General features: G+C 35.0%; 2 protein-coding genes across 2 annotated transcripts; both read right to left on the bottom strand.

Annotated features, from left to right (window-relative positions):
- Window positions 1–5,869: 5,869 nt before the first annotated feature.
- LOC137723931 (cocaine synthase) lies at window positions 5,870–7,433 on the bottom strand. Its single transcript, XM_068463010.2, has one exon. It carries the CDS (start codon window positions 7,345–7,347, stop codon window positions 5,992–5,994), a length of 1,356 nt encoding a protein of 451 aa, XP_068319111.2. The 5' UTR covers window positions 7,348–7,433; the 3' UTR covers window positions 5,870–5,991.
- Window positions 7,434–7,879: 446 nt separating this feature from the next.
- On the bottom strand, window positions 7,880–19,045 carry LOC137724427 (akuammiline synthase 1-like). Its single transcript, XM_068463169.2, has 2 exons — window positions 17,940–19,045; window positions 7,880–8,147 (listed from the first exon to the last, which is right to left on the bottom strand). The coding sequence occupies exons 1-2, from the start codon at window positions 19,043–19,045 to the stop codon at window positions 7,880–7,882; spliced, it is 1,374 nt and encodes a 457-aa protein (XP_068319270.2).
- Window positions 19,046–19,233: the final 188 nt, after the last annotated feature.

Below are 19,233 nucleotides of genomic sequence, written 5' to 3'. Positions count from 1 at the left end.
TTCTCTCACATTTTTCTTTTTTTTTTTCATCTTATTGTCTCCATAAAAAAATTAATATAAAATGTTGACGTGGCTAAATCGTAACATGTCAAATAAGAGAGAAGGGAAGAAAATAGAGATTAGAAGGAGAGAGAATCCTCCTCCATAATAAATAAACACGTTTAACAAATTTAATAATAATCTAACACACATGCCATATGACTTTATAAACTTTAATTTAAATAAATGGAATTGTTATTAGCACTCCAAAAATCTTATTTTGCACTCCAAACTCTCTATAATTAGAAAGAAAAATACATTGGTGAGAAGTGTAGAATGAGATTTTTGGAATGCTAATAACAGTTTCCTAAATAAATGAGCACTCTTAAATTACCTATTTAGAAAATGAGAAATGTTAAGGAGACTCTCAAAAGTGGAACTCTCTATCACCTTATGTTTGACACACTGTTTTATAATTTTGGCACAAAAATTGACATTAAACTGTGAGGTGACAGAGAATTTATAAAAAGTCTCATTGTGAGGCTAAACCCACCCCATTAGTGCAGATAATATCGTTTGTTAAAAAAAAAAACATCCTACTTTAAAAAAGTCTCTTTAGCATTTCTCTTACAAAATATGAAGGGTTGCGAGCCTAAATCGATCAGAATCTCAAAAAGATTGAAGAACTATATTCTGTACCAAACGATTTTTATTTTTTATTTTTAACAAATGATATTATCTACACTAAAGGAGTGGAGAGTGGGCTAGGCCTCACAATGTACTAGCAATAATGTGGTTCAAATTCACCTTTAACAAAAATCGAATCTAAGACCTCTCACTTACAAGTACGGAAAGAATAACATTGTTATAGTACTAAGTGGCACCAAACGATTTTGTATTAAATTTGAACTGAAACCGAAGTCATTATTAGGCTCCAATCCATTTAAACAAGGCCGGCCCTGAGGGTAGCCGAAGTAGGCGGCCGCCTAGGGGCCCCCACTTTGGAGGGACCTCAAAAAAAAAAAAAATATATATATATATATATATTATATACACGTACATATAAATTTTACAATTCAAATTTAATAAAAATATCAAAAAATAAAATCCTAGGCAAGTGAAAAAGAATTGGTTGAAAAATTAGATTATGGTTAATTAGTACATTTGGTCTAAAAACGGAAGACGTGTAATATTTAAGTGATGTTTGTATATCTTTTTTCTTTTAATATTAATTTTTAATGATATTTTATTTAGAAATAGACATTTTCATATATTTAGCTTTTTATACATATCAATGTACAAAGGTTCGGGAGGTGGGGGTCAGAGAACTATAAGATCCCACTTCGAAGGCTCGCCTAGAATTCTAAATTCTCATGGCCGGCCCTACATTTAAATTTAATTTGCAGACATACACACACACACATAAGGTTTAGAAACATAGTTCGTTACATTAAAACTTGGAGGCGTGACTAAAATGAACAAGTACCTGTTCATTAAAATTATTTGAACAATGAACAAGTACCTAATTCAGAAAATTATATGTTCCCCTATATAGAAGGAAAATTTCTCTTCGAAACAAATTAACCAAAATCATAATTTTGCTTCCTCCAGACAAATACTAAACCATTTAAAAAATAATAATTAGTTTCTAGACAATTTTGAGGATCCTTTTCACCTCCTTGGTTTCACTTACACAGTTATAAATGAAAACATGCCCCTAATGTGATTTACGGTTCAAAATTTTTGTGTCGATTACAAATTTGAAAGTGACAAACGATCGGGAGAATCAGAGAAGCAGCGAGCGACCGGTTGGAGGTGGCAACCGACTGGTCAGAGATGGGCAGAAAAAAATTGCTGGTGTCCTCTCGCGTTTCCTGTTTGGTTTTGTGTCTAATTTGGGTTGAGTTTTGCACTTTTGGTTTGAATTCTTTGTTTTGTGGACAAATTTTGGTAATGTACTTATTTGATTAGTATAATGATTTGATGTCCTTGCCTATTACGTTTTAAATTTACTTTCTATTAGGATTCTCATTTATAAGTCCTATACTCTATAAATAGGGTCTTGGGTTTGTTTATTGGGACTTTTTTTAGTGGCAAATTTGTGAGAGTCATTTGAGAGTTAAAGAACAATTTAGGATAATCTCCTCTAATTGTTTTTTTGGTCTTCTCCTTGTTTGATTTAAGGTTTGTAATTTGTGAAATTTGGGTTATGAGGTACCAAAAATTCTTTTGTAATCCTTATTTTTTTAGTGAAATTCCTCATCGTACTTCGCCTATTGACGTAAACTTTATACTAATGACTATAAGAAAATTGAGGTACCAAAAATTCTTGTTTTCAGATTATTTTCTTTGTGCCAATGACTACAAGAAAATTGAGAATTTAATCAGTGTTTGTTGTCAACAAAACAATTGACGACGAGGCCGCATATAAGAACATATTGAGTTTGAAGCATTGTATGAATCTTTTGAGATATGAATAGTAATCCTCATTTAACTGACCGTGTAAATTTTAGACGAACTCGTGCTTCTGGATAACGATAGATCAAACCACGTTATATATATAATTGTCATTAATCTTGTGAATATGCAATGATGCATATGCACTCTGGTGTAAATTTGCAGTGGTAAAAAACAATTATGCATATGCACTCTGGTGTAAATTTGAACCTCACTGATTTCTCTCTCTCTCTCATAACAACTCATAATTTAATCCACTAATATTATCGTTTGTCAACATTTTTTTTTTTTTTGTTTTTATTGTTTTATCGTTTAAGCATTGTATTCTTATTTAAGATGTTAATGTATCCACAAGCCACCTAGCTTACCTTTTTACATGAATACAAAAGTCAAGTGGAGTGGATATATGGGACATAGAATCTAGCAAAGGATACACTTCCAAACAATATACATTAAAAACATTAACTACAATACAGAGCTGAATCACATGTATACCCTTCTAAAAATTTTATTTGAGGTCGACCGAAGACCAATACTTTATTTGAGGCCATACCTCAAGGAAAGCCGCCATGCACAAGGGTGTCCTTTTTCTCTAGGCTTGGAGCGTATGAGTAAGAATATTCGTCATTATGCAAATTAAGAAATAATATTCAATCCGAATTCTTTGTGAAATTCAATTTTCTTTTTGTTAATTATTCTTTTTAGACTTCTGATAAAAAAAATTATTTTTTTAGACTAAATTGTAGCTAAGATCTCTAAATTATACTATGAGTTTAATTTTTGTCTCTAAACTTTACTATAGTTGCTCTTGCCCTCGAAATATATCATGTGTTGTACTTGTGGTGTTTTTGTTAACTGCGTTAACATTTCATTAAATTAAAGAGTAAAGTAGATATTTCATAAAAAAAATAATAAGAAAATAAAAAGCAAATTAAATAGCCATTTAGGATGCGCTTGTTGCACCAGACTATCTCGGACTGGACTAGCTTCAGGGACTAAGTTGGACTAACTTAACATGAACTAAGCAGTATAAGAATAATAAAGCGTTTGGTGCAGTGCCGGACTAACAAGCGAACTAAACTATTTTTGGAATTTGATATTTTTTTATACCAACATTTTCTCTCTCTCTCTCTCTCTCTCTCTCTCTCTCTCTCACCCCATGTATCACACCTTATTTCTGTAGAATGTTGAGCACAGAACCAAAAAGTCCAACTCAAACCGAACCAAATAAAACATTGAACATGGAAAAACCATAGTTGTGAGCTTGTCTCTCCAGTAAAATCCAATTCTAAATGTTCAAAATCAAAACATCTCTCTAATAAAACCAATTCTAAATATTCAAAACCAAAACACAAAAATCAAAATCCTAAAAATTATCTAGCTATAATGGAGTTCCATCGCCTTGCACCTCTCTCTCTAAAATTTGCAGATTCTGTTTCTTTTTTATCTAGAAAAAAGCCAAAGATATAAACCATTTCAATTTCATCAAAATATATTTCAACTCCGACAGATTTCATTTGGAACTGGAAATAACACACACTCATATTTATATAAACCCCAAAAACAAAATAATTGCAAATGAGAGTCAGAGAGAGAATTTCAACTTCTTCCTTTTCTCTCTAGTTCAGTATTAACGAAGGCTCTACACATGTCAATGGCGAATTTAGCAAAGAAACAATTTTGCAATCCAAAATTGACCAAACCACTCTCAAATTTAAGCTAAACAATCATCATATCATCAAAACTATAAAAAAATTAAACATTACCCAATAAAACTAAATCAAAACAAATTTTGGATCCTCATCAACTCACCCCCTGTCGTAGCCTTTTTGGGCTTCCCAAGACCCAGATTCGGTCGACCCAGATGACGCAAACGAGGAGGTAATCGTCGAAGATGAAGCAGTTGACGAGTTCAGCGTCGAAGATGAAGTCGTGCCCGAAGCCTTTGCTGTCGAAATCAAGGTCGAGGAGGTGAATCAAGCCGGACGATGCGATGTGCCTTCGCAATCGAGGTTAAGGAGGTGAATCAAGCAGAACGAAGCGAAGTTCTTGGCTAATCCCGTGGTTCTTGGGGGGACTCGTGAAGACCGGTTAGTGACGTTTCTAGTGAAAACGAGTCCTAGTTAATCTCATTAACACTAGTCTCCTAAGGCAACAAACACTAGACTAGACTAATATTTAATCTAGTCTAGTCCAATAAGAGCTAAAACGGGCAAATAAACACCCTCTTATAGAATTAAAAATTCAATCAAAGGGAAAATTGAACTGAATTGCTTTTTCTTCATACAAATTTTTTTGATGAAATTTATATTTTATCTTTCAACTTAATAGGAAAATTGACGGAATAATCTAAAAGACTACAACTACAACAAAAAGCATCATTTAAAGACGGAAAAAATTATTACTTGTGGTATAATTTATTCAGAAACCTTTATTGTAATTTATTGAAATCTTTCACAAATACGAGCTGGAACACAACTTTTCAACAACGGATGGTGGGAAGAGGAGTTGGATTTTTTCCAGATCTTCTTTGTGAGGATTTGGAGGATAATCAATCGTGTTCGTTTATCTTATATCATACGAATAAAAAATATTTTTAATTTTTAATTTAAAATTAAATATAAATAGTACCTAATGAAAACTAACTTTACGATATACGATAAATGGACATAATTGATTAATATTCGGTTCTCTACAAAGAAAATGCAAAGAGGATCCTTGTCCGTGGGAAGAGTTTTCACACTTCTTTTCCGCCATCTGTTATCTTTTGTGAATTTTGAAAAGATAATAGAGTATTTAATTTGAGTGCATGTGGATAAAAGAGGAATATGCCAAAACCCTTTATAATAAAGTCGTTGTCAAAAGCAGAAAAGAAGTATCAAGAAATCAAATTATCATGATGTAACCACAACATCAGCTTGACTTGTAATATGAACATGAGATTTATATTGACACACGTCAAATTACTTCTTTCATGTTTTTTAATCTTTTTAATATTTTTTTATCAAGTGTTAATGATGTGTAAAAAAATATTAAAAAATTAAAAAAATGTAGAAGAAGTAATTTAGGATGTATGAATATAATCTCTCATACGAAGATAAATGAAAATGAAGTGGTTTGTTTTAGGCTTGGGCATGATGAGTAAAAATTGGCATCTATTTTTTAAGAAAATTAAGTAAAATATTGACAAATCGAAAACTTCTCCATCTTAGTTTATGTCACTCGAAGAAGCCATCGGGCTAAGTAATTGAGAATATAGTATCACCAAGAAGAGCTATATACTTCTTAATCAGAGATTATACAGAGAGGGGGCTGACGGCAAGGGGAGAGAAGAGAGAGTTTCGTTATTCAATGATGTACTTTTTTACTCTATTGTACTTTTATTTATAATAGTAAAATAAGACATCACAATTAAGAAACTATTTAAAATATATTATAAAATTCTACACGTAATTTATTGGAATTTACACAATCACATTTCTAACTAATTTAAAACCGCAACTATCAATTTATTTTTTAAGTCCCAATAGAAATGGAGGAGTAGGCTCCTAATAGCTAGCTGTCAATCACACTTGGATTTACGGAAGCATATCCAAGCAGTTCCACTTTGCTTTCAAATAAGGCCTTGCTTTCTTCACTCATCGTCACCCATGCTTCAATTCCGCTGCAATCTCTTTTGTCCATCAAAACAATTATGTTCTTAATTGCAATACTAGCTACGCTCGCCCATGATGGTCTTCCCCATCCGAAATCGGCTTCGTAGAAAGGAAACCTACACCAACTTGTGCAGCTATAAATCTCCATGTTGTCATGAGTTTTCGGCTTATTCTGCTCATCTTTGATTTCTTGCCATGCCTCATCAGAATCAAAGACAAGTTTTGCAGCATATTTTTCTTTCAGTCCTTCAATGCCTTCCCTCAATTTAGCAACCAAGTCTTTTAGATTTATCACACTACTCTCTTCATCAGCCTTTGACGTAAAGGAACCCACAACATTCCCAGCCAAGTTTTCTGGCAAGGGAGGCACAACCCTTTTGCGCAAGTTCACATCTTGACGGAAAAATGAAGGCCCTTGCTTCCTCAAGTTTGATCTCGATGCTTCGGTTGCACACTTCCAAATGAGTGCTGAAACCGCTTCGACTCGTGTAGGTTTGGCCACAAATGAACTGGCTACTTCAGATTGGAGAGTGGAGATCTTTGAGGCATCAAAAACATACCTCTGTATTATGCATTTTTCTTTGATGACTTCCCTTGCTGGTGGCTGAGATGAGCTAGAAAATTCTATTGGTTTAAAAACAGATGCAGCACCAAATTCTGGAAGGTTTAGTACCTGATCACTGTCACTTGACCCAAGTGCTATTGTGGCCCAACAGTTGATGAATGTGCATAGTGTTGATGCATCTGCAATCCTATGTGAAATGCTCAACCCAATTGCCATTCCACCACACTCAAACAAGTTAACTTGTACAAGCAGCAACCAGCCTGTGCCCGCTTCTTTGGATTCAATTTCAATGGGAAGGAATCGTTTCAATATCTGGCCATCTGGGTTTTCCAAAATATCCGACAAGCAACAGCTGATTCGTGCTTTTATAAATGCAGCTCCATCATCGTTGCACTCGACTATGGAATTACCTTTCACAATCGTTCCTGCTAAAGGGTAGAAGTGCGTGAGAGTTTTAGCTAATGATTCTATTAGATGCCGGCATCTTTCATCTATGCTCATAGCATGGTGGCGAGTACTAACGTTACTAGTAGTACTGGTAATGGTATAGAAGAGAAGGAGTGGGGTGTAAATTACGAAAGCCATCTGATCGAGAAAAGAGAGCTTATAACTTCTCAAGTGATGAGGAGTTGAGGTGGATGGTTTAATTGTTTGCCTCTCAATAATTTCTACCTTGATTTCTGTGGCCATCTTACCTTACTCTAGGTAGGTGATGTCTTGCTAACAAGTTAGTGTTTACAGCGCTATACATATTTGTATATATAGCGATGCTATGCATAGTGCCAAACTCTACTATGGTATGCATAATAATTAAAACACAAATCCGGTTTTTTTATTAAGATAAGTCAATGATTAAAAGCAACACATGTTAATCAATCCACATAGAGAACGACATTACAACAACAATTGAAAGTGACAAGATCATGCTAATTGATTACAGAGTTATATAGAGAAGCATCTACAAGCAAGCGGCTCATGATTGCTTTTAGTAATGGCGATGGCTTCTTCTTTTGAAGTCAACTGTGCTGGTATGCAATTGCCCTCTTCATATATAGATCACGGTCATGTGTTAGATAATAATTTAAATACACGGAAGGTTAAACACATCTCCTTCATTCATTACTTTCTAATATAAAGCTTAAAAACATATCAATTTTGTTGAACCAAAAAGGAGGAAAAAGTAATGAAATCACAGAGACAGTAGAAGCCTCGAAACAACTATTCAAGCATCTACAATCGCATCCATCTGAGAAGCGCAAGAGGATGTTAATAAAATGACAGGCGGATTCACAGAAGCATATGCAAGCAGATCTTCATGTCTTTCAATTATGGCCTTGTCTTCTTCTGTAAAAATTAATGATGCTTCCACCCAAACACCGTCACTTGTGTCCATCAATATAATTATATTCCTGAATTCACTACTACGAATTCTCACCCAAGACGGCTGCCCCCATCCAAAATTTGCTTCATAGAAGGGAAACTTGCACCAACTGCTACAATTATAGGTCACTATATTGTCATTTATCAGGATGTTCCCGGATTCTCTGACGCTTTGAAGTGCATCCTCACAACTAGGCCTGGCAATCCCTGACACGACCCGATAACCTGACACGACACGACACGAAATTAACAGGTGTTCGGGTCGACACGATAACGAATCAGTTCGTTATCGGATAACCTGATAAGTACCTGTTAAGATAATGGGTTGATTCGGGTATACACGTGGGTAACACGATACAGGATAAGAAGAATATTATTTTTATAATTTTATAATCCTAAAAAAATACTGTAATAATTATATACATTAATTTAACAATTTTATACCCCTAAAAACTATAATAAATACATATATATATTAAATTAACTATAAAGTCTACAATAATTATAATAATTATATATACTATAATAATTATACCTCCAAAATATTAACTATCTATAATAATTATATATATATATATATTAAATTTTGAATTAAATTTTATAAAAACTATAATAATTATTAATTAATATGCATGATGCATGATGCATCCATTGATTTGATTCCATTCCATTTCTGCCGCCCTTTTTGAAGAAAAAGGGAGGGAAAATGAAAATGATAAGAAAAGTTGAAATGGAAACAAAAAAAATGAGGGAATTAGGAAAAGATGCTAGAGGGAAAAGTATAAGAAAAGTTGAAAAGGAAACAAAAAAGGGAGTGAAAAATGAAAATTAATAGAAGTGGTGAGAAATTTTTTTTTTTTTTAAGTTATTAACTTTTTATCACACATATGACATATCTCACTATTTTTATAATGACACATGTGATGTACTACTTCGTGTACCAATCAATTATACGTACAAAATAAATAGATTTAAATCTACTTAATATATATATATATATATATATATATATACACGCACACCATTGGAACTTGATGGGATACAATTTCTCCGAAACTAATTTCAACGATCCAAACCGTCAAACTTGTTTGTATATGCTTTGAGATCACATCAGCAAAAAATCGCAAAAAACAAACATTCAGAGATCAAATAACGGGACAAAGCTTTTCGACAGTTATAAACGAAAAATCATGATTTAACGGTTATTTTAATTTCGATTTTGATGATTTTTTATAGCTACACTCCTTGACCCTATATGAATACAATGAATGAATTCGATCTTCAATTTAAAATATTTACACAAATGGATACCACAAAATCTTATGTTATACCTGATAAAAGTATAAATAAACTCTAAGTGTTAGTTAATCTATTGTTTTTATGGGATACGAATTCTCTTAAACTAATTTCAACGATCCCAACCGTCAAACTTGTTTGTATATGCTTTGAGATCACATCAGCAAAAAATCACAAAAAACAAACATTCAAAGATCAAGTAACGGGACAAAGCTTTTCGACGGTTATAAACGAAAAATCACGATTTAACGGTTATTTTAACTCCGATTTTGATGATTTTTTTACAGCTACACTCATTGACCCTATATGAATACAATGAATGAATTCGATCTTCAATTTAAAATATTTACACAAGTGGATACCACAAAATCTTATGTTATACTTAATGAAAGTATAAATAAACTCTAAGTATTAGTCGATCTATCGTTTTGATGGGATACGAATTCTCCAAAACTAATTTCAACGATCCAAACCGTCAAACTTGTTTGTATATGCTTGGAGATCACATCAGCAAAAAATCACAAAAAACAAACATTCAGAGATCAAGTAACGGGACAAAGCTTTTCGACGGTTATAAACGAAAAATCACGATTTAACGGTTATTTTAACTCCGATTTTGATGATGTTTTACAGCTACACTCCTTGACCCTATACGAATACAATGAATGAATTCGATCTTCAATTTAAAATATTTACACAAGTGGATACCACAAAATCCTATGTTATACTTAATGAAAATATAAATAAACTCTAAGTGTTAGTCAATCTATCATTTTGATGGGATACGAATTCTCCAAAACTAATTTCAACGATCCAAACCGTCATACTTGTTTGTATATGCTTCGAGATCACATCAGCAAAAAATTGCAAAAAACAAACATTCAGGGATCAAGTAATATTATTCAGTTAGCATGAGATGTGTTAACAATTCCCATTTCAACTGTTGCATCAGAATCTACATTTAGTATTGGGGGTAGAGTACTAGATCAGTATCGTAGTTCATTGTTACCAGAAACAGTTCAAGCTTTGTTGTGCACACGAGATTGGCTATTTGGAAAAGGAGGTAATATATTTTTATATGGTATAGTATTATTATTTTATTTCTTTTCATAATTATTTTGGTAAACTTCTCATAATTTGAATGATTTTTAATGTTTGGTTTTTCTATACTTAGTTTATGCGGAGTAGAGTTCTGACGTGGAAAACCTTACTGAAAACATCTTCAACATAACTCTTGAAGGCAATAGATCAAGCCAAAGTTCCAATACAATTTCATGATGATCGATGTAAATTGAAGATTTTGTAAATGGAGGTGTAAACATTTGAGAAAGACTTACAATCTTGAAAACAAAAACTCTTTCATTTTGCATATTCTTGCACATTTAATATTTGTAATAGATTAGTAGTGTATGTATTATTTTTTTTATTAGGCTCTTATTTTCGAGTGTAGATATAGTACTTAAACGACAAATATTTTAATGTTTTGAAGTAATATTTATGTGGCAATGTGTGGTATGTGCAAATTTAAAAAAAAAAAAAAAATTTCTTAACGGGTCATAACGGGTCAGGTCACTTTAAGGACCCGTTAAGATAACGGGTGTGACATGACACGACCCGTTAAGATAACAGGTTTTACACGAAAACGACACGAACACGACAGACACGATCCGTTTGCCAGGCCTACTCACAACTAACACTGTTAGGATACTTTTCTTTATATTCCCCAATGCCTTTCCTGAATTTTGCAACCAAGCTTTCCAGATCCACCTCACCTTTACAATGTTTTAAAAGGGCAAAGGCGTGGGCGAGGCGTTTAATGGATAGTCCTGTCGGTGGCTAATCTAACAAAACCTATTGTTTGTAAAAAATAAAAAAAAATAAAAAATTATATATAACATATAAAAACTATAATACTTTGTAGAATAAATATTCATTGTTATTCAAAAGTGCACAAGTTACATACAAGTTTAATCACATCACAAACAAGTTTAACAAAGCAATCAAATTAATCAATAATCAAACAAATAGAGTGGAAATAAGCCATTTAGAGATTTAGGTAAGTGCATATTTATACGTACTACGAGAGTTTTGAGTAATATTTGAGTGAGATATATAGTCTTAAAAAAAAGTAAGGATAATATAATGTTTCTTTTAAATAATATAACGTTAAAAAAATAAAACAAAAAGATGTTTATCTCAAAATATCCAGGAAATTATGCTTCTTTATCTTAAAAAAAATAATAATAAAAATAAACTAAAAAATGCTTATCTATTTTGAATATGAGAAAAAAAAATATATAAAAAACAAAAAAATTAACATAAAGGAAGATGGTAGAGTAATAAATGTCAACAAAGTGGGGTCAATTTAAACTTTCAAGAGAAAAAAATATTAAAAAAAGAAGAGTCAACAACAAAAATGCCCTCGCGACTTTGTCTTTTTCGTTGGAAAACAGACGACCCTGCAACTTCTTCATCTTCATCAGATAAACGGCCCTGAAATATTCTGATTTCAGATCTGGGCAGCTCAAAAAAAAAAAAAAAAAAAAGGAGCCCCACGGAACACCTCAGGTGTGCCCCGGGCGCCCAAGCATCCTTGATGAAGCCTGGGCAAGTTTTTTGCCCACTCCCACACAACATAAGTGATTTTTCTCCCGCCCCACCTCCAAGGCCGCCTAGGCGCACCTTGGGGCGAGTTTTCTAAAACACTGCCTTTATATAAAAGAGGCAGAGTGAACAAAATCAATTAATAATGGAAGTCAACATCTTTCCTATACTGTATTTATCTAATTAACTAAATTTGGCCGGTGTACGATTTTCTTCTAGCCATGTGCTTTCGGTTGAATATCAGAGCGCGTGACAAACAAGACTACAAAATGATAAGAATATTATTAAATAAACAAGAATGCTGAAATGACTACAAAACTTCGAGAAGCTACATCGTGACTAACTTGTTATTCATACTAAACTATAAGCTATATTTATGCAGAGCAAAACCTAAAAACACTAATTCGGATGGACTAGGCCCATATACTAAAATAACAAGCAAACCTAAATAATCAAATAATCATAAAACAATAATATTTTCCAAATAACCATAAAATACTAATATTCTCACGGGTCAACAAATTCGCTTTTTCTTTTCTTTGTCCTTTTTTTTTATTTGCTAGGGTCTTCTCCTCTTTTTCCTTCCTCCTGAGACTTTCTTCAATTTGCGAAAAACAAGAGCAAGTGCAGACTGCAGAGGTGACTCCGAGTGCAACGTAGATACGGTTCAGGTTCCAGACAACGGGTGAGGATTCAGATCAATGTGGTGAAGCATGTCAGCTCACGAGGGATGAGAGTGATGCGGTGCGGTGGGGTTGATGTGATCTCGTCTCTGGTGTAGAAGGGATTGCAACAGATGGATCGTGCAGATGTTGGTACAGGTGGGGCGTAGACGGTGCATGTTCATGGTTCAAGGGGCAAACAGGTTATGTTGTCTGGGCAGATTGCAGTGCGATGGTGGCGACAAGAACCGGTTTTGACTACGAATGCTTTGCACAAAGAACAAGCAAACAGATTTTTACCACAATGAAGAACGACAATTTTTAAGATGAATCTAAAACGAAAAAACTGCGGAAGACGACGGAGAGATAAATTGATATGAAATTGATACCCAGCAAACTGACAGAAAAAAAAAAAAAAAAAAAAAAACTGATACAAACAAATTGGCACCCATCAAGAGCAGAGTAAATCCCGAAGTATCAAATCTGCTCCGATACCAAGTTGAATATCAGAGTGTGTGACAAATAAGACTACAATGACAACGCCCCAATTCCGATATCACTGAATACCAGGATAGGCAAGTGCTGGCCGACACCCGAGGATGACGAAGCCATTTTAACATGCATGCAAATTAAAATACGTGATTAGGAAGAAATATACTAATGCAGAGCCATGTTCAGAGCATACAACTAATCAACAATAAGGTGAAAGAATTATTATATAAAGATATGAACAAAGGAATGGGTGTGCCTAGAATCTAAATCCTGAAGGGGGTGCAAAAAACAAAAAAGGTGAGTGGATCAAAGTTTATAATAATAGTACTGTTTGTACCATACTTGACCAATCCCGAAACTACTAAGCACCGGTCAACAGCATACTGTCAAGGACCCATAAGACTTTTCCTCCAACCAGGAGGCCAATCACAACGCGACGCATGTCGGTATCAGAGGCCAATCATAGTGCGACACGTGTCGATATCAGAGGCCAATCACAACACGACACGTTTCAATGTCAGAACAAAGCTAGAAACTCTCTTCTATAAAAGGGGATCATTCTCCCACAATAATCCCTAATGTCATTTGTACTAAACTATTCACTAGAACTCACTAAAAGAGAGCTTGAACCTATGTATTTGTGTAAACCCTTCACAACTAATGAGAACTCCTTTACTCCGTGGATGTAGCCAATCTGGGTGAACCACGTACATCTTGTGTTATTTGCTTCCCTGTCTCTATTCGTTTACATACTTATCCACACTAATGACCAGAGCAATCTAGCGAAGGTCACAAACTTGACACTTTATGTTGTACCAAAGTCCTCGTCGATTTTGTGCATCAACAAGTACTAATAATAAGAAACCCATTTTCTTTATGAATATGCTAACCCCTTGTTTTAAAAACACATATATATATAATATTACATAGTGTAGGTTTTTCTGAAAACTCTAGCATGCTATGAAAACATTCGTAAAACAAGTACGCATAAAACAATGCTCAATAATGGTGATATCGCCGCCCGAAGGAAAATCCATAAATCTCATCAATATTGTACTCTCTAAAGGTATCATAGTCGCCTGAAGGCAGTACCTATCCATCACCCAAAGGTGAAGTTGTACGACACTGGGTTATGCCAGTGAAGAAACATGGTAGGCTATATCACCCGAAGATAAAGTTGTACGACTCTGGGTTACGCTAGAGAAGGAACATATAACATCACACACCGACATTAGCCATGGCTAATGAAGCTGTCCGACACTGGTTTTGCCAGTAAAGCTGGGGGTATGGCATAAATATCCTCAACTGTGTCATATGGCCATAGACATCTACATACCCGTGTTATGTGGATGTGATGTATGATAACCAACTAGATACATACCAAAAACATACCTCAAAATTCATATCCAATCTGGAGCTCACAAGCTCAAAGCCTCATTTCATAAATCCATGATAACCCATAATCATAAATCCGTAAAATAGATCATATTCAAAAGCCATAGAATTTCATACGAACATCCAATAATCCAAAACCTTTTGTAAAAACGTAAATTCGATAAATCATAAATATTTCATAAAAGCAATTTAAATAAATTATATAAATAATGCAAAAAGCGTAAAATCATGAAATCATGCTTTTTGTGAATGCAAGCCTAATATTTTATAAAAACATGCAAGTTAAGAAAGGGTCCACTTATAAGTATTCCATTGCCTGGGAGCGACTTGAACTAGCAAGGATGGTGCCACTTCCCATTGACGCACCTAAACACAAATAGGGATCATTTAGTAAAACTCTACTGAAACAGTCGAATTTGGGAAAATGGATAGTGGATTCGGATTCTCATGTCGAAAAATCTAAGGAGGGACCTCGGGTTCCCCCACGCGCCACCGCATGTGCTGCCACGCCCTGCCACAAGGCGGCGGCCCAGAAGGCTACACGCCGAGATGGGTCGTTGGAAAGTTCGTCGGAACTGCATAGTACTTCCAGCGGAAGCGCTTGTGCTTCACTCGCTAGCCATAACGCGCACCCACGCGTGGACCACGCGCCGACCGTGGAATAGGGCTTAGGTTCGGGTTATTAGATTGGATCTGGGTCAGATCTGGGCTGAGTTACTGGGTTGGGTCGAGTTAAGGTTAATGGGCCATGGGCTATTGGGTTTGAATCCGATTTAAGGCTAATAGATTGGGCCTGGTACTGGTTTGGGCTTGGGTTACATAGGCCCAAGGTTTAGGTCAGGGTTTGAGTTACAAGTTGGATTTGACCCGTTTAAACTCGCGGGTTATCGTACCCAACGAAGGAGAAGGCTAAATTTCGGCCAGGAAATTTCCCGAGCTCCAATGGAGCTTGAATCTTAACTATTTTTCAGAGATTTTATGTCAAAATGAGGCTAAAGACAAGGGAAGCAAAGATTTACCAATTCCATGACTAGCCGTGGTCGGAAGATGGCTGGAAAAACGCGATATGGTGGTCCACAAAAGTCAACGTTTTTCACCTTGAAGGGCATTTTCGTAAATTCACTCTTTAAAATTATAAAAATAGTAATATTTGGGAACAAGTCGTTACAACAAAATAATAAGAATATTATAAAATGAACAAGAATGCCGAAATGGCTACAAAACTCCAATAAGCTACATCATGACTAACTTGTTATTCATACTAACCTTTGAGCTATATTTATAGAAAGCAAAACCTAGAAACCCTAATTCGGATAGGCTAGGCCTATATACTAAACTAATAAGAAAACCCAAATAATCAAATAACTATAAAATACTAATATTTTCCAACGCTTTCTTGTTGGAACGGGTAAATTGTTTGCCCTTCAGTAATTTATACCTTCATTTCCAAGGAAATCTTAGGGGTTGTTTGGTATTTTTATTTTTGAAAACCTGGTATGAGAGAAATTAGTTAGAAAAAAATAATTTTTAACTAATCAGGATTCAGAAAGAGGACGACATAAACATTACTCCTCATAAAACAGGAGAAATAATGAATATTATGTTGTAGGCATAATTTACTAAACAATTATGGAGGCCATAGAGAGAGGGGTGAGGCAATAGCAGAGTGAAGAGAAAGATGTGTAATTATGAGGTGTTTTCTATTCCACCTCATTGTGTTTTTATTTATAGTAGTAGGATAGGTAAAATCCTTACCCTTTTAGGATTACAATTCTTAATGGGTAATCAACTTCTAATAGGAATACAAGAGATACTAGATCTACTAGGATTTACACAATCACATTCATAATCTAATAGGACTGCAACATATTAAGTAATTTAGCTACATTCATCATTTTTGAAAACAAAAAATTAGATCCAGAACTAATTCTAAACACACCCTTAATTTTCCTTTCAATAAACACTTGTATGACCAAATATACTTATATTTGCATAATTTCGATATGATCCTGACCAGTTAGAGACGTTTATTCTTGGGATTGAAGAGTAGTAGGATATAAACTTCACGTTGAAACTGTTTAAAAAAATAAAAAATAAAAAAACAGTGGTTCAGTTGTTTCTCAACGAAGACCCTCCATATAAAATCGTGCTGCAGATCCGGCTGACCATCTCTAATTTGCTGGTAATTACTTCAAACGTCTGAACTTTAGCTTCATGAGAAAGACCTCTTGCAATTTTTTTTCTACAGCAGTGATTATTGGTTAGAAAACTTATCACTCAAAGTTTAAGTGCAATATGGATTGAAAATACCAATTCCGATTCGTTAATTTCAACCTTTATAAGGTCCAAATCAAACCCAATAACTGAAATTCAAATACTGTAAATTCAGAAAAATGTTGGAACTCTGTATTTTCCGAAATAAACATTGTTTCAAAAGAGAATGTGTGAATCAACCACGAACTGTTTTGAGAATGAACCTCCTCATCTTTCAGTAGGCAAGCATTCCTCATAGTTTAGTAACAGTCAAATGTATTGCTTTTTATTTCAACGTAATACAATATACAAACCGAAGTGAATTACATGGGCAACACAAAAGGAGAAATTATTACCAATCACTGAAGCAGTTGAGCGCGTCACCTAACCTAACTCGAAGGTGCTTTTATTAGGACCTTGCAGGTTGCAGGAGTTACCCCAGTACATAAGAGTTGTTTGAAAGAAGAATAGGTACCAATTTGATTCGCCAGATACTTCTTTGAAGCATTTAATCAAACAGCTTGCTGGCCAAATACACACAGTACCCTCAAAAGTGGAGAGCGATAGATTACTTACTGGGAAGCCAAACTTGTGGCCAAGAGAGGCTGAAATACTTCTGTGAGTCTTCCCGGCCCCCGGAAGTAGTAGATAACAGTGGCTTGCCACCAATTGTTCCCCTTTTTAAAGAGGAAAAAAAAAAAAAAAAAACCTCTCACAGTGAAGTAGAATATCACTAGACCGTAGTACTAATTTGACTACATTGTCAAGTCTTTTAAAATCCTAAATGACAACTCCTAAATTTCAAAGCTATTCAAATCCTAATTTGACTACACCCAGCCCCAAAATATTATCATAGCGCAATTTTTATTCATCGACATGTTCATACAGAAAATAAACAGTATGAAATCATCAAAGCTCCAACAATATTCATCTAGGAAGAAACAGGAGGCGGCTTTTATTTTCCATTACTGCTTCAGCTAGTAATTAAAATGCAGCTCGGAATTAAGTTAAAAAGCATAAGCGAGCAGCTCCTCGTTTTTCTCAATTATGGCCATGTCTTCTTCCTTGAAAGTCAAGAAAGCTTCTATGCCCTCAGCATCTCTTGTATCCATCAACAAAACAAGATTCTTGAATTCACCTCTGGCGGTGAATATCCATGAGGGCTTTCCCCATCCAAAATTCGTGTCGTAGAACGGAAACCGGCATAAACTGCTGCCACAATAGTTGTCTATATCATCCCTTTTTATGAAGTTTCCCAACTCCTTGAACATTTCACATGCATCGTCCCCAGTTATTCCATTACCATACTTCACTTTAAATTCCTTAGTGCCTTTTCTCAATTTAGCAACCAAGCTTTGCAAATCGTCTACTTCATTTTCTTCGGTCTTTGCAATCGATAACCCCACAAGATTTCCCAATGAGTGTTCTAAAGATGCCCACCCCAGTATTTTCCGCAAATTCACCGGCTGACACCACGTCGAGGGCCTTACAAAACCCAAATTTGATCTGGATGCTTCCATTGCACATTTCCAAATGAGCGCCGACACTACTTCGACGCGCGTGGGATTAGGCACGGCGGGGCTGCCAGCTTTGGACTTGAGAACGGCAATCTTTGAGTTATGAAACACGAAGCTCCGTGTTCGACAATTTTCTATAGCATATTCCATAACCCTGTGCGGCGTGTTTAGGAATTCTAGTGGTGGGAAGAGAGAGGCTGCAAAGCCAACTTCCACAGAAAGTACTTCACGATGGTCACTAGTAGTACTGGCCAAGTCAAGGGCAGCTGCAGCCCAGGTTTTAATGAATGCGCTCAATGTAGAAGCATCGGCAACCTTATGTGAAAGGTAGATTCCAATTGCTAATCCACCACAATCAAAGAAGTTGGCCTGGACAAGAAGAAGATGGTCTGTCACTGCTTGCGCGGATGTTATATCAGCAGGAAGCAACCGGCATAGTATCCCAAAATCTGGTTTGTACAAAACCTTCGATATGGGACAGTTCACTCGTGCTTCTGTAAATCTAGCCCCACGGTCATCACAAAGGATACAATCATTATATTGGAATTTTCCTGCAAAGGGATAGAAGTGAGTGAGGGTTTTAGATAATGATGTTTTTAGAATACTGGATCTTTCAGTGGTACTGGTACTATTGCTGCAGGGAGGATAGAAGAGAAGTACTGGGGGATAAATTTCAGTACTGAGCTGATAAAAAACACTGAGGTTGGTGGTTTTAAGATGGCTAGGAGTTGGAGAAGACGGTTTAATTGTTTCCTTGTGAATGAGCTCAACCTTGACCTCTGAAGCCATGATCTTGCTGTTTGGATTTTGAATATCCAGTATTCTATCAAATACAATAGCAGATGCAGCTTCTTAGATAAGGATATAAGAAGGTGAGGAACTTAAAAAGCACAATAAAAACTTTAAAAGGAGAGAAACTTAAAATACAGTGAAATGGATAAAAAGGATTGAAATACGACCTTTTGTTCTCTCCTGAG

The sequence above is a fragment of the Pyrus communis genome, chromosome 5, assembly GCF_041283825.1.
Source record: "Pyrus communis isolate YQ-2024b chromosome 5, ASM4128382v1, whole genome shotgun sequence".
NCBI classification, from domain to species: Eukaryota; Viridiplantae; Streptophyta; class Magnoliopsida; order Rosales; family Rosaceae; genus Pyrus; species Pyrus communis.
The sequence above is the reverse complement of the archived record's forward strand: the minus strand, read 5'-3'. Positions and strand labels throughout refer to the sequence as shown.